Raw genomic sequence first — 14,447 nt, forward strand, 5'->3', positions numbered from 1 at the left:
GTCATAGATTAATGACCAATCGTAGTAAAGGACGCTGAATTTAATAAACCACCGCACGTTTGGCTTTTTAAATTGATAACTACTAGATTGGTAAAGAAGTCACTATAAAACAAACACATCCTTAGAAATGTCTCTTATAATAACTCTTCTTCATCAGTTAGGTACAAATATGAATTGTTGCATATTGTTATCTAGAGATGAAAAGGGTGATGTAATAATGGGAAAAAAAATTATATTGCCCAGAACTAATGACTAGAGACTCCCTGGAAATTATGTTCAAATAGCTTTTCATTGTTGTTGTTTTTCTTTTTCATATTTCAAATAGATCGGTGAAGCTTCTCAACCTCCCCGCGAGTCTTCGTCCTCACAAGGTGAAAGGCCTGCTGGGCCCAAACGTGTCGGCGGCCAGCCCGTTCATCTACTCGCCGATCGTTATGCACAACAGAGGAGAGGAGCGTTGCAAGAAGATCGGTAAAAAAAAAAAACGTCGCACCTCTTCACGAAGTATCGGTCGGGGATTCATTCCGGGGGCAAACCGCGTCATCGTATGTCCTTGATATGATGAAAAGGCGCGGGAAATGCGCTTGACTGCACAAAGCGGGAAAAAGGCCTTAGCTTCCAATTGATGAAATATTCCGGTCGTCTGCGTCACGATGGAACTCCACTTCACTGGGCCCGCTTGCTCCACTTGAAGGCTTATCTCGTACGGCCTTATCAAACAAGATGAGCATTGGGCGACTTTTATAATCCCGCCTTAATTATGCTTAGATGATATTAGCCCACAGCTGTTATCTCCCTCTGCAAATAGACCGTACCTGCAGTCACACTGTCCTTTTTATCCTCTATTGCTCGTGCGTTCTTTCTGGGGAGGAAATGTGGCCGCCATTTATTTGCACTGCAATAGGAATGTGAATAAACTCAATGGCGGATTTGATGAGATATTCTCTGTTTTAGGTATCTAGTATAGGATTTGGCATTCATATCATTAGAAATGACTATTTTTTGAAGTTCAGTTAAAAACATTTAGTCACGTTTGGATTGGATTGGATAACTTTATTCATCCTGTATTCGGGAAATTTCATTGTCGCAGTAGCAAGAGGGTGAGAATGCAGATACGGGAAAGGCAGAGTAACAAGTTAGACAATACAGTCGCAAAGGCCGCAGAACAACAAAGCAAAAAGCACAAAGTACAAAGCAAAGTATATGGGGTCATTAAGAATCATGAAATCAAATCATTAAGACAGAAAAGCATCAAAAACACAAAACGAGCAAGGGCGGACGGAGCTACCGCTACCGACTGCCACCTGAGCGGCGCCATCTTGGTTGCAGTAGCAAAAACGGATACAGACTCAAGAAAAAGACGTTGTAAAGTTGGATAAAACTGGAACCACACACAGGAAGTCTTCCACATGATGGGGAACTTCGTTTGGTCGACTTTAGCTACACAAATGGCAAATATGGACCGTATGTCATTGACTGCCATTGATGAAAAACCTTGTGTTTACGTTTTTAAGTGGGCGGGAGTTGGTGAGGGTCTGACGCTGATTGCGCAATTCCCAGCAAATGACATTCATTTTGGGAAGAAATGATTCCATTTGTATCAAATCAGTCTACGTTCTGCTGCAAATGACGAGAAGATTAGAAAAAGGCAGAATTAAAACCTCTTTTTGTGACAGCAACTGACCTCCTGTCCTAAAATCACACAAAAACTCTTTTATTTAAAGTTGTTAGTCACCCCAATCGACAAGTGGACACACTCGATTCCCCACTGGGATCCCAACGAGACGCCGAAGAGTTGCGAGACTCCACGAACCGACCCTGAAACTAATCTTTGCTTCCTTCTGGGTGCTCTTGACCACCTGATGAGGTTTTGATTGTGTCCTCGCACTTCTAAAGCGTCATTTCGCACAGAGAAAAAGCTCAAATTGAATCCCGTGACGTCGGGAAGGCTGTGAGCGTGCATTTCGTTTTCATTCGCTTATTGTGGGTTTTGCAGAATTTTTATCTCCACTCTGGATCTCAGAAAACATTAAAAAACATTAAGAACCGACTCGTCTCAGGGGTGTTCTGGGATCAGTGGAATTTACGCGCCAGTAATCTACTATGGAGAACTTAATTACCCTCCCGCAGTGGTTCACTTCTAAACCTTTATAGCCTTCGAGGTAGTCATGTCTTACCCGTGGTTTTTATTTATTGGGGTCTTGACCGAGTCATTAGTATTCTGAGCGACGCGCTTGCAACCCGTGGCTTTTGTATACTCTCGTACGTAAGATGTGTGTTTGCTTAATCTTCAAAATTCATGCTGTGCGTCGGATTGATGTGATAAAACAAAGGCGGTTTTGCCTTTTATCTGATCTCGTGTCATACACAACATGCCATTACATGTTACATCCCCGCTGTTCCATATGTAATTATTTTTGGGAAAAAAAACACAATCGCCCCACGTCGCCATGTACAATCTGTCCTTTTTTCCCCATAACTGTGTGTCTTGGTTTTCATGTTATCGTCCAACTTTTTACATTTCTTACTCACTGCTTCAACCTAGCGAGCGTTTGACGTCCTCTGTTCCTCATGTTAAAAATGACAAAATTTAGTTGCATGGTAGGTTAGACCCTTTAATCCTAAAACTATTTAAGCCCCAATTGTATACAGTACTTGTAACCACCGTACAACACTGTTCAAAAGTCCTATTCCACGAGTTTTCATCAAACTGAATTCATGTAAAACACTGTTCAGCTTGAATAATTTGTAACTTATCCTTCGAGGTCACGCATTGTTCCGTCTTGAGGTTTAATGGAGCTGAAACATTTTAGCTGAGGCAACTGAATATCCTTTTTTCCACTTAATTGGTTGGCTAGGAGAGCCTGCCTATGAGCCAGACCCCCGGTTACACTGCACTCTTCTGGACATTAACATCGTGGATGTGTGTGTGTGTATGTTTGGCTTCCTGAAACCTTTTGCCTCCTGTAAACGCCCCCAGAAGCCTAAAAAACGCAGAACATTTTTTTTTACTGCCAATGTTAACATTTCAGTGTACACCATCCATCAAATCATAAACAATGGCTACTTCACCAGGGGTCTGTAATATTTGAAATGAAAGTAATATTAAACCCAATCCCATTATGGCTGTTTTCTTTGTGTTTGTCCAGCACTGAGTGACATCATTGACATTTTTCCAGACATCTTACCTATGCTGGACCCCATAACATAACAATTACTGGCGTCATCCACTATGAAAATTGATGGAGTCTGTCTGTTTTGTTTCAGACTTCCAGTGGGTTCAAGGAGACGTTTGTGAAGTGCAGCTGATGGTCTACAACCCGATGCCTTACGAGCTTCGAGTGGAGAATGTGGTCAGTAACATTCCTAATAACCGAGACTTCATTTCTTTCTTGATTTTGGGCTTTATGGTTGTAACTCTGTAGTAATCAACTTGCCAACAACTGTGGAGTATTACATTCAGCAGCATTTTTAGTGGCTTTTATGTAGCTTTATATACATATAGACGAGATGGGAGTATGACGCTTTCGGAAGAGTGAAGCCAGTCTGATGGCAGCTTTCGTGTCTTTTCATTCTGTGAGCTCGCACTACAACACAATACTGCTATCTTTTATATTCTGTGTTGTCGCATGCTAAAAAAGACCGCCGAGTCATGACACCCATCTCAGTCTTGAAATGAGAAATCTTGCACACAAGTATGAGTTCCATTTACCCAAAAAAAAGTATTTTCTGCACGAACCCACCATTGCAAACGTTATTTTCCGCTTGTCATCATTTACCACGAACTAAAATTGAAGCTCGTATGTCTCTCAGCATCGCACGACTTCCATATTTGTTATCCCCGGGCTATTGTGTGTACCTTGCGTTGCAGTGCTTTTTGATTTACAAACCAAAAACAGCATAACATCCTCATCTACCGATATCAAACGTGGAAAAAAAACGGATGTGTTGCAAAAAGCAATCTACATAAACGTTGAATTCTTGACCCCCAATCCTCATCAGGTCATACGTGTTTATGGTAAAAAGGCCAATTAAGATTCCTTAAAAGCTTTTTTGGACAATTTAATACTGTATCAGCTCGTAGTGGGAGCAAACTCCTCAATTCTTGACAGTAAGAGGCCATCAGAAGAGCATCACAGCGTGCAAGCCGCATTACTTTTATGGCTTCGCACAACCCGCCGTGTCAGAGTAGATAACTCCTATATTGAGGTACAAACGACCCTTCATTGTGTCTTTGTTTTTTTGTGTAGGATAAAGTTTAAATTGGGCAATCAGCCACTCTAGCTTCCTTATCGTTTATTAGTACCCCGGTAATGGCAGCTTTATAAGTGGAAAACATTTCCCTTTTTAAGATACTAGACCAACTCTGATAAATCGCAAGAATGTGTTTTCAATGCATATTTTGGTGGACATTATGCAATCTACACGAGCATCATGGGTTCACGTGAAAAAGTACTTTAAGATGATTTTTGTTTGTTTTACATCCTCTTTGCTGCTAATGGTAGGAATCTCACTTTACGTATTTGCCTTCCTCCGACGAGATGTGCAATTTCGGTCCATGCCGTAATGCGTAATGTACTCATTAAACCAACTAAATGTCCGTCTGGGAAAAACTCCTTAGTGTATCACCACTAAGAGTGTAGCTTGCAAGCATTGTTATTTTTCCTTCATGACATCTGCATGTATTTGAAACATTTTGTTGCATAATTGCGCTGAATAAGAGGTTAGTTGCTGTATATAGTACAGTGGTAGCTCGAGATACGAGCTTAATTCGTTCCGGGACTGAGCTCGTATGTCGATTTTCTCGAAACTCAAACGAACGTTTCCCATTGAAATAAACTAAAAACAGATTAATTCGTTCCAACCCTCTGAAAAAACACTAAAAACAGGATATTGGATTGGAAAAAATGTTTTATTTGTTCTAATTCGCCATCTATTAACAAAGTAACACAACTAGTGGTTTGATATGACTAAAATGTGTTTCATAGTACTAAAAGTATACGGATTTCGAAGGGGGGGAGAGAGAGAGACGGACAGAGAGAGGGGGGGGGCTTTTTGCACGGCAATGCGCTGATAAAATAACATAAACAAATTTAAATGAACTTGGATTACGATGCAGACAATCAAAAATAAGTTTAATCGAACCTAACACTAAACTTAATTCTAATTTTGTTTGACATTTTGATACCTTCTCCCGGGTTGGCTCTTTTTGCTCCGCCTCCACACTGACTTTCAGTCAATATCGAGGGTTATTTGATTTTGTATTTCCTTCAAAATATTCCCAAAATGATGCACACAAATGTCCTCACAATAGGATAACGCACGACCACTTGCCAACGAGAAGTAGTATAAACGCCATTCACTTTAACGGGGGGAAAAACACAGAAAAAATGCAATGCTCCGCCCAGTGCTCGCAGAGATATTACAAATCTTGACCCCAACTGAAAAAGTATTTGCTTCACTTACTTTCAGACGTTTCAAACACAACCATTCCATTTACAGCCGGCGCTTGTAATAGGGAAGTCATTTCGAGAAATATGGCAGAAATATCCCCCGTTGTCAAGTCTTGGTTGACTCCTGTGCCCTTTCATTTCTGGAAACTCCTATTCGGATCGCAATTTCCCAGACAGGTCAAACAGTGACAAGCATCTCATTAGTGCGTAACCCACCCCCACGTCTCGGGGGGCATTGATCCGCTAACAGATCGAGACGTAGGCCCCTCGCAGCTGTGCGGGAGCAGTTAAGTTCGGGTGGCGTTGTAGCGTCACGCGGCGGAGTGGCTCTCTGCCAAATGTCAACGACACGAACATGGATGTGTGGATGGACTTGCATAACAGCAGATTTGCCTTCAGGTGGACTGGTCTCAATTGCCTTCCTGGTTCAACAAATAATTTTTTTCAAAGCCTGGTTAAAGAGAAACCGTCTCATGATCGTGATTATTCCGACTGGCTTTTTGTTGGGTGACTATCCTTCATCACACCAGGGGGAATTTTAAAACAAGTCCATCAACAGCGGCTCAAACAATACAATTCACGGTTGTGATCGTTACCGTTAGTAAAGCAGGGTAATTAACCTTTTGGAGATGAAATTGCCAAAATTTCCAATAGGTTAGCGAGCGGCAATACTGGCTCCTAATTTGCACACTACTTACGAAATACCAAGGACAATCTAAATGAAAGCTTGAAAAGCTCCGGCATTTTAGGCGGACGTTCCCAATGTGAGGTAGCGTCTGTCTGCTTGGAACGGATAGATGTAGCCATTGCGTCAAAACCTTAGTGGCCCACAGTTACGGGATTGAGGGTTCGATCCCTGGTGGGTTCCGTCCTTTCCGTCTGGAGTTTGCAAGTAGCCTGTCCGGATACTCCAAATTTTCAGTTGTCGTTAGTCTCCACGTGCCATGCCATTGGCCGACAATTAATTAAGTCTGTACCCTGTCTTCTGCCTGGTGTTGGCTGGGAAAGGCTCCGGCCCCCCTGCGACGTCTGTGAGGATAAGGTGCTTAGATAATGCATGAATGAATGAGGTTTTAAACTTTAAAGAGTTTTAAAATGCTTGCGCCGAAATTTCAGACATTGTCCGGACCCTACAAAGTGTGTAAAAGCCAGACGGTAGCAGAAAATAAAACTCAAGCTGCTGTCATCCGCAGTTATGATAATAAGGTCAGAGCGACCGGAACTTTGAATGGCACCCGCACAGTTCTGTAAAACGGTAAAAATCCTTTTGGGTTCCGTCTGGCATAAATTTAGCTACTGGAAAAACAAGGCTACAACACTTGGGTCAGTTTTTCTGAGCCTCTAATGGTCCCTCGTAAAAACTATGACTACAAAAACTTCAAAATTTGTCATAGTTATCAGTTTTTATCTCCAAATTCATGTCTCCAGTAGGTCGCCTTTGGCTATATTGGGTTAAATCAAAAACTGTTTGTCGTAGAAAGCTATTTTAGCGATCAGGTCTAACTCAAATGTACTGTCACTGGATTCTTTCTCCAATGGCACTTAGGGTTTGCTGACCTCCGGAGTTGAGTTTGAGTCGCTCCCAGCCGCGCTGTCACTGCCCGCAGAATCCGGCCTCTACCCCGTGACTTTGGTTGGGGTCCCCCAAACCTCTGGCAACATCACCGTCCATGGTGAGTTCCTCCTAAACATGGTCCTAAACATGATCGTTTTTCAATCATGTAATGATTGCGCATTTGATCCAAGGCTATCACACGTCAGTGTTTGGCGTAAACAGCGACTGTCACCTGGAGGCTCTTCCGGGCGTCAAGACGGACGGATGCTTGGTTGAGGTCATTCCCTCGCTTCCTCGTCTCCAGCTCAGCATGTCGCTACCAAGGTGAGAAGGGCCATTTCTTATCTTCACTGTCCATCAACGGTGCCAAAAAGACCATTTTTTTTAATTTCAAAATATCTGCTGATTTGATCAAGTTTAAATTTTGAAGGCTGTGGATTAGGCCGAGGAAGAAATATGTTTTTTCTTGGCCTTGCTATAAGCCCGAGGTACAAAGTTGCCGTAACCGTGTTTCGAGGAACTTTGTAGTTTTTGAATATTACTTCGGATGCATGAAATAATAATGAACTCGGTCCCTTTTGTTGTGGAATGTGTGCTTTTTTTGAGCTGCCTTTTCCCCATTCTCAGCCTGCAGCATCCTTGCAGATGCACCCTTTCCTCAGTATAAAAAAACAACAACAAACCAAAAATACCCAACAAAATAATAATGCAAAACCTGTAAAAAAATTTAAAACGTATGGTTTTGTCGAGATCCTGTTTTTTGGAGACTAGAATGAGATGTTGATTACAGTGTTAAAGTACATTTAAAAAAAAAAAAAAGGATTCATTTCAAATTATAGTCAAAACAATTTCCTTTAGTGATACTTGAAAGAATGACAAGTTGAAATGTGTTTTTGTTTTTATAAATACAAACTTTGTTCAATGGCACGCTTGTATTGCCAGGGGTTTCAGCAAGGACACATTTTGCCAATTTAGATTTTCAAAAAGCCACCTTGTTTTGTTTACCCGTCCAAGACGCAAAAGCATGCTTCCCCTGCGACCATCACGAGAGATGGAATGAAAGGAATTACGGCAAGGAAACAAGCTTCTGATTGTACTGAAAGCATAAGTGTAAAGTAAAGTAAACCTTTACGCCTTCAAGTGCAACACTTTTGATGTGGAGGATCTTTTTGTTCTTTTGCGCCTTCCGAGACTACTGCAGGAGAGACATGTGGCAAAGAGAATACAAATGTAATAGGTGGTCCCTGGGAGTCTTCTGATAGACCTTCAGTTTTGACATCAGAGGAGGCTTTGCAGCATGCAAAATTCTCCCTTTTTTAAATTTTATTTTATTTTGTATACACCTTGGCAACGCAACATCTAGTACGTCACACATCAAACATTTGTTTGCAAGACTCCCGTACTAATTTCTGTATTAGTACGGAAAGGGTGAATATACAGTCAGCGGGTTCATCGTACTCGTACAAAATCTGTTTCACGACGGACATAAAATTCAGGAGACCATTCTTTTTCTCTGAGAGCATAAGTGCAGCAAAACCTTTACGCCTTCAAGTGCAACACTTTTGATGTAGAGGATATTTTTGTTCTTTTGCGGCTTCCGAGACTACTGCAGGAGATTTTTTTTTATACACCTTGGCAACGGAACTTCTAGTACGTCACCCATCAAACCTTTGTTTGCAAGACTCCCGTAATCATTTCTGTATTAGTACGGAAAGGGTGAATATACAGTCAGCGGGTTCATCATACTCCCCTTGAACTGCTTTGGCTAGGTTGGAATAGAAATGAAACCCTTTCACATGATTCCACATTAAGCTTTTCTTTTTGACCACTCAGATCAGCAAATACGCCTCAACCCATGTCCAAAGAGGAGCTTTCCAGCACCGTGTCTGTGCAGCTGTTCAATGGCGAGGGTCAGCAGATGACAATCACCCTGGAGAACATTGGCGCCGAAGACATCCAAAGTCTGGAGCTCGCCTCCAAAATCGTCACCACCAAAGGTTAGCGCTGACGTTTCGACACGTGACGACCGCTCCAAGTGAACGTTTGCGCGTCATTATAACTCGTACGCAAAATCTGTTTTCACGACGGACATAAAATTCAGGAGACCATTCTTTTTCTCGTTTCTCGCGTCCTCGGTTCATTGCGGACACTCATCATTATTTTGCAGTCTGACTTTCAGTCTGGCCCCCCTTTTTTTCTTTTTTCTTTTTGCTTTAGTTCTCAGTCAGAGTGAAAAATACAGGGCTATTTTTAGAAAGAGTGCACTTAAACTTGTGCAGGTGATGTGGCGTGTCGCCATTGCAGCGGTTCAGACTGTCCTTGCTTCCCATAAATGATGGTCACGCTTGTTTTATGCGGCAGGTCGACTGCAGTCCTCTCGTTTGTTGGAATTAGTTTAGTATGATGTCGGCTGTAAAAATAATTCTCTCAGGGCAAAAATCATTATATACACTTGGAGTCGTTTATTTGTTGTGGGAAGGTTTTGTTTTGTTTTTGGATAATCAGTGTCATGACTGTCTAAAGAAAAGGTCTCAAGCAGGCAATTATCGTCGTGTCTGAGGAAAGTTTTTGGAAAAAATAGCTTCTGAAGGCAGTTTTAATTTTGGATCACATTTTTGTGGACATTGTCGCATAGCATAATTGTTTTTGTCTTTGTTTTTGTTTAATTTTCAATCAAGGGGATGGCCTTAAATTTAGAGAAAATAATGAGTCACCTAATTTTGTGGATCTGACAATAGATTAGATTAGATAACTTTATTCATCACCTATTCGGGATATTTAAAAAATACCGAGTCCCGAGCCGATACCTGATTCGCTGCCTGCCCTCCCGGTCAAACCGAACCGGTCGTCTATCGCTGACAACGGCACCTAATAAATTAATACTTCAAAATGAAGAAAAAAACACAATTTTAAAAACCCAATCCAATCTTCTAAAAATGACGTGATCGAGCCCGATTTCCCATCGCATGATCGGATCTGGGACATATCTAAAAATAACATTGTATTTTAATGAGATATAACCGTGACTGTTTAAGCATTGTAACTCAGTCACGGATTTTTAACATTTCAACAAGATCTGGGATTATGCAGGATTTTTTTCCCCCCTCTCCTCACCGACGATAGCCTGTCGCTTCATCGTATGCAATTTCTGCAGAGTTGGACCATGTGTGCCGGGTAATGATAGCCTCCCCGTTTCATTATTCCGTGAAGGAGGAGGAGGAGTCAGATTTGTCAAGGATGACAAATTAAAGGTCAGGTGTATAGGCCACGGTGTCACTAGGCAGTACCATGGCGACAGGCCGCATCATCATTGGCCTTCATGCGACCATGCACTCACCAGCCCGCCTCCTTCGCACTAACCTGAGAGCCTGGATGAGTTTTGTCTCGGACTTTCTCTCTCTTGGAACAATCCGGAATTCTCATCGAGTGTGGAATGAATAAAAGATGCGTGAGTCAACACGGGAAGACGTAGAGGGATGAAAAGAACGGTGTCACCCCAGCGTGAGACGGGGGTCCTCTGTCGCCGAGGATGAATGAAGTTTGGCAGCATTTGAAGTGACAAAAAGAACACCCATTTTGACAATTTTATCAAGTGTTAGCATTAATGTGAGGAGTGAGGGAGGACCTCAACTCAAGCACTCAACACATTAACATCGTAACATGAAGCATATTGTCTTTATTTTTAGCTTACTTGGACTGGGAGTTGCTTGACTTTGACTGTCGACGACGTAAGGTCCGAGTGACCGCTTTTTCTTAATGTTAAACATTTGAATTGGTATTCTTTAGGAGGAACCTGGAATACCCAACTTTCTTCTTTAGGCTAATAATGTGGAAAAAAGAGGGCAACCAACACAGGCATCATAAAGTCAAAATGTCATAGGTTGAACGCATCGTAACCCCAAAAAACTCCCTTTATGTTAAAATAACTCGGCAAATAAAATAATTTTCACCGCCATTTGCGTGAGTGTCATCAAATACTGTAACGTCAACATCATCTAAATGACTTTTCCGTCGCATTTTTCATGCTCGCTTAGATCCCTCTTCTGTTTAATTCTCCCCGATTTGATGAATATGCAAAGCAGAGTGTTATTCATCAAAAATGCATTGCCGCTAAAAGAGTTAGCCGTTCGGATGCAGATCTCGTGTGGCGATGTGGCCGGGCTTTCAAAATAGGGCCTGCCTGTTGCTACCATCCGGAGGAGAAAGAGCGGCTCACCTGCACGCGGTGAACACATGCTTTATTCAGGTGATGCATCATTCATTTGATGCCGGGGGCTCAAGTGGATGCAGCTGAGTCATTCGTTGCTGCCGTAAATTAGAGCCTGGCACCGAGGTGCAGACGGCGAGGACGCACACGACCAATCAGTAGCTTTGTTGTCCCGGAAGGCAAAAACTCTTACAAATTACCCGACCTGCCTCCTGTCACAAGGCGTTTCTTCTGTTTAGCACCATTAATGCAAGACAGCCGTAAAACCGCCAAGTACGAATGACATATTTCCCTTGTTATCGTTGCTCTACCACAGAATTTTATGTCCAAATCTGTGTTCTTTGTGTTTTGAAATGCAGTTTTTTTTATGCCGCTTGTGTTTGCAGAAAAGATTTTGGGGGATTTTTTGACCTGGGACCTAGATGAAGTGGCCAATCACATGCCTCTTAAGCCCGGTCAGACTGTCACGTTGACGATTGACATTAACGTAAAACTGGACTTCTCTGGTCAGGAGAGCCTGTTGCAAGACCTCAATGATGGTAAGCAGATTCTTCTTAAACTCATCTCAAATACTAAATACGTATTTTCACGACTATAAGGTGCACTTAAAAGTCTTAAATTTTCTCCAAAATAGACAGGGCGCCTTATAATCCAGTGTGCTTTATATATGGAAAAAAATTAAAATGTGTCATTCATTGAGGGTGCGCCTTATAATGCGGTGCGCCTTATAGTCGTGAAAATACTGTAAGCTGTTTGTGGCTTAGATTGCCTTGTGATTTATATGGTGATGTTTATTATGAACAAACGGTGGGAAAAAAACTAAATTTACATTTTCTATTATATGTATAAATAGCATTTCAAAATTAGGAAACACCCATGGAAGAAGATAGTGGGAAAAGGGAGAACAGGTCAGGTTAGGATGTGACAGGAAAGTCAAGCAAAGATGTGCAAAAGTGAACCCATTTGTATGTGAAAGTTAGCATATATAGTTCTTGATCCTGCGCCAACGTGAGCGCGAATTGACTTTTCGATCAAGACTAGCCCTAAATGTCCAGCGGACGAGAGCGCCGCTCGTAGCATTTTCTTTCTCAGCTAACGAGGATCAGGCTGCCCTATTTCCCATTCAGCGTAACAAGAGATCTTTAAGGTCTCTATACCGTCACTTCCCTCCGCAGAATCCGGCTTCCACTCACCCTCTCCTCTCATTTGTATTCCAAATTTCAAATGAGAAGGAAAAAAAAACGTCTGACCTTCTTCATTACCTGCGAGCTCGTTCAATGTGTTCCTTCTCCTCCGTCTTTCTCTCCAAGTTAAAGCTCAAGCTTTCTTTTCCTCTGCGCGGCAGACCACTCTACCCCCTTCTCGTGACTGTTGAACTTCTTGCTCCGATAAATATTAATAAGGGAGCCGTATGGACCGGTGCCTGCACCGCACCGATTTCAGCTTCGGCGTGCGAGTGTGTGTTTTGTGGATGCGGATGACTGACAGAGTAAACACATACAGCACTGCGTGTTTGTCTTCCTTCATGAGGTCATTCAAACGATACCGTTCCACTGTTTTTAATTAGCTGAGCAATTGGAGGCCCTGAATAAAGGAGATAAGGCGTGGCACTGTCCAAGTAAGAGGCTCCGAATGCCGTACGTAAGGCAGTGCAATTTTCAGTCAACACGTTTGACACCGCTAAAACGACCTTTCGATGAAACGGCGCTACCGACGCCAGATTGATGTTCCGGTGAACTTTTGACAAAGTACTTTGACACTTTGCTATTTTTTATTTTTATTTTTTTTACCTCAACCCTCCCGACTGCCAGAAAATGACGGCATATTTGCCTGGCAGTCAAACGGCATGGTGGGACTTGATTTGGCGTTGGATTCAGTGCAACAGACGTTGATTCCTCTTGCAAAGTTACGCACCATCGCCGTGATTAAATTTGTTTTCATTGGAAACTAAACACGGGTAATCCTGTTTAAGCTTTGGTTGCTTAGGCATCATATGGCTCCATTATGTTCGTCGCAAAGCTGTTTTGTCTGCAGCTAGGGGAGCCGAGAAAAGCCACCTAGGACAACATTTAAGATTTAATTTGTTGCGTTTAAATTATTTTTCACTTAAAAGTGATCATTTGCCACTTGGGGTATGATTACACTTTTGTCCACCTTTACACTGAGGAACCTGTGAATATATTTTGAACTTCAGTCGTCCAATCCAACCACTGCATTAACAGCAAAATCATTTTCAAAACGCGTATGTTGATTGAGATGAATTCAATTCAATCATTATTAATGAATCGATTCACTTTAGGCCCGTCGCCTTTCGGCTCCGGCTCGTGGCTCACATTTCGAGCCGGTTTGCGTCACAGATGCGTTGCGTTAACATTAGTGCTTTTTATAGTCGTGATCTGAGTGCCGAAGTGACTGATTGTCATGCTATATCTGGCCCGGTAGCTAATCATATTCGTCTATTTGTATGCGTGCGTGGGGAAGGTTAATCGATCAACTTGATCTATTTTTATTTTTTCACCCAGTATGTCATTTGTCAGCCGAGGTAGACGGGGACCACATTAGACAAAGAACACATTGAGGCCGAGAACATTCGACACGGGCGGAGTCTCGGCGATATATCCTCAAATGAGTTTATCCCTCACTTTGGCCCCGCCTTGAAACGACAACACCATAACTCAGGACCAGACGGGAGTGATGTCATCACTCGGGACGAATGGGCTTTGACTCCCAGAGAGTTTTGTCATGAAATGCTATGAGTGGCGCTGCTAATGACAGCACTGATCCTCCGTCTCGAGGTCTAGGGTCCGTAGTCCTTGCGCCGTGGTAAAAAACATCCGCTAGAAAGACTCAAACAGAGTAAGGGGAGGCGGTTTGCTGCTCTTGTTTGTCCTTACTTTGTTCCTGATTTGTATTGCTGGGAGCAACTGCAATCTCACGCTCCCGTTGATAGCTTATTGTTGCACGCTTACACCCAAAAAAAACCCTCCACTGCTCATTACCTTCTTGTTCTTGCTAGTGCAACTTCACTACTATGTCCACCATATTTTTGTTCAATTTTTCAGTGGGTTCGAATATCAGTTTGAATGTTTTAAAAGTAAATTGTGTGATAAAGCAATTAAAAATATCAATTATACGGTTCGTTTGTTTTGCAGATTTTCTGTTAAGTCTGGAATGCATATGTCGTTTCACTGTGTTTCTTAATAGGAGAACGGTGCCGCCGTCATCGCACTTT

General features: G+C 42.3%; 1 protein-coding gene across 5 annotated transcripts in view; it reads left to right on the forward strand.

Annotated features, from left to right (window-relative positions):
• trappc9 (trafficking protein particle complex subunit 9) overlaps positions 1–14,447 on the forward strand; it is an 85,512-nt gene that overhangs the window by 13,540 nt on the left and 57,525 nt on the right. For all 5 annotated transcript variants that reach the window (XM_077590345.1, XM_077590346.1, XM_077590342.1 and 2 more), the window contains 6 exons: positions 326–471; positions 3,268–3,353; positions 7,000–7,126; positions 7,200–7,332; positions 8,842–9,005; positions 11,602–11,754. In XM_077590345.1, the coding sequence (XP_077446471.1) occupies positions 326–471; positions 3,268–3,353; positions 7,000–7,126; positions 7,200–7,332; positions 8,842–9,005; positions 11,602–11,754 (809 nt within the window). The remainder of the gene's footprint in view (positions 1–325; positions 472–3,267; positions 3,354–6,999; positions 7,127–7,199; positions 7,333–8,841; positions 9,006–11,601; positions 11,755–14,447) is intronic.

This window comes from Stigmatopora argus, chromosome 21 (genome assembly GCF_051989625.1).
Source record: "Stigmatopora argus isolate UIUO_Sarg chromosome 21, RoL_Sarg_1.0, whole genome shotgun sequence".
Taxonomy (NCBI): domain Eukaryota; kingdom Metazoa; phylum Chordata; class Actinopteri; order Syngnathiformes; family Syngnathidae; genus Stigmatopora; species Stigmatopora argus.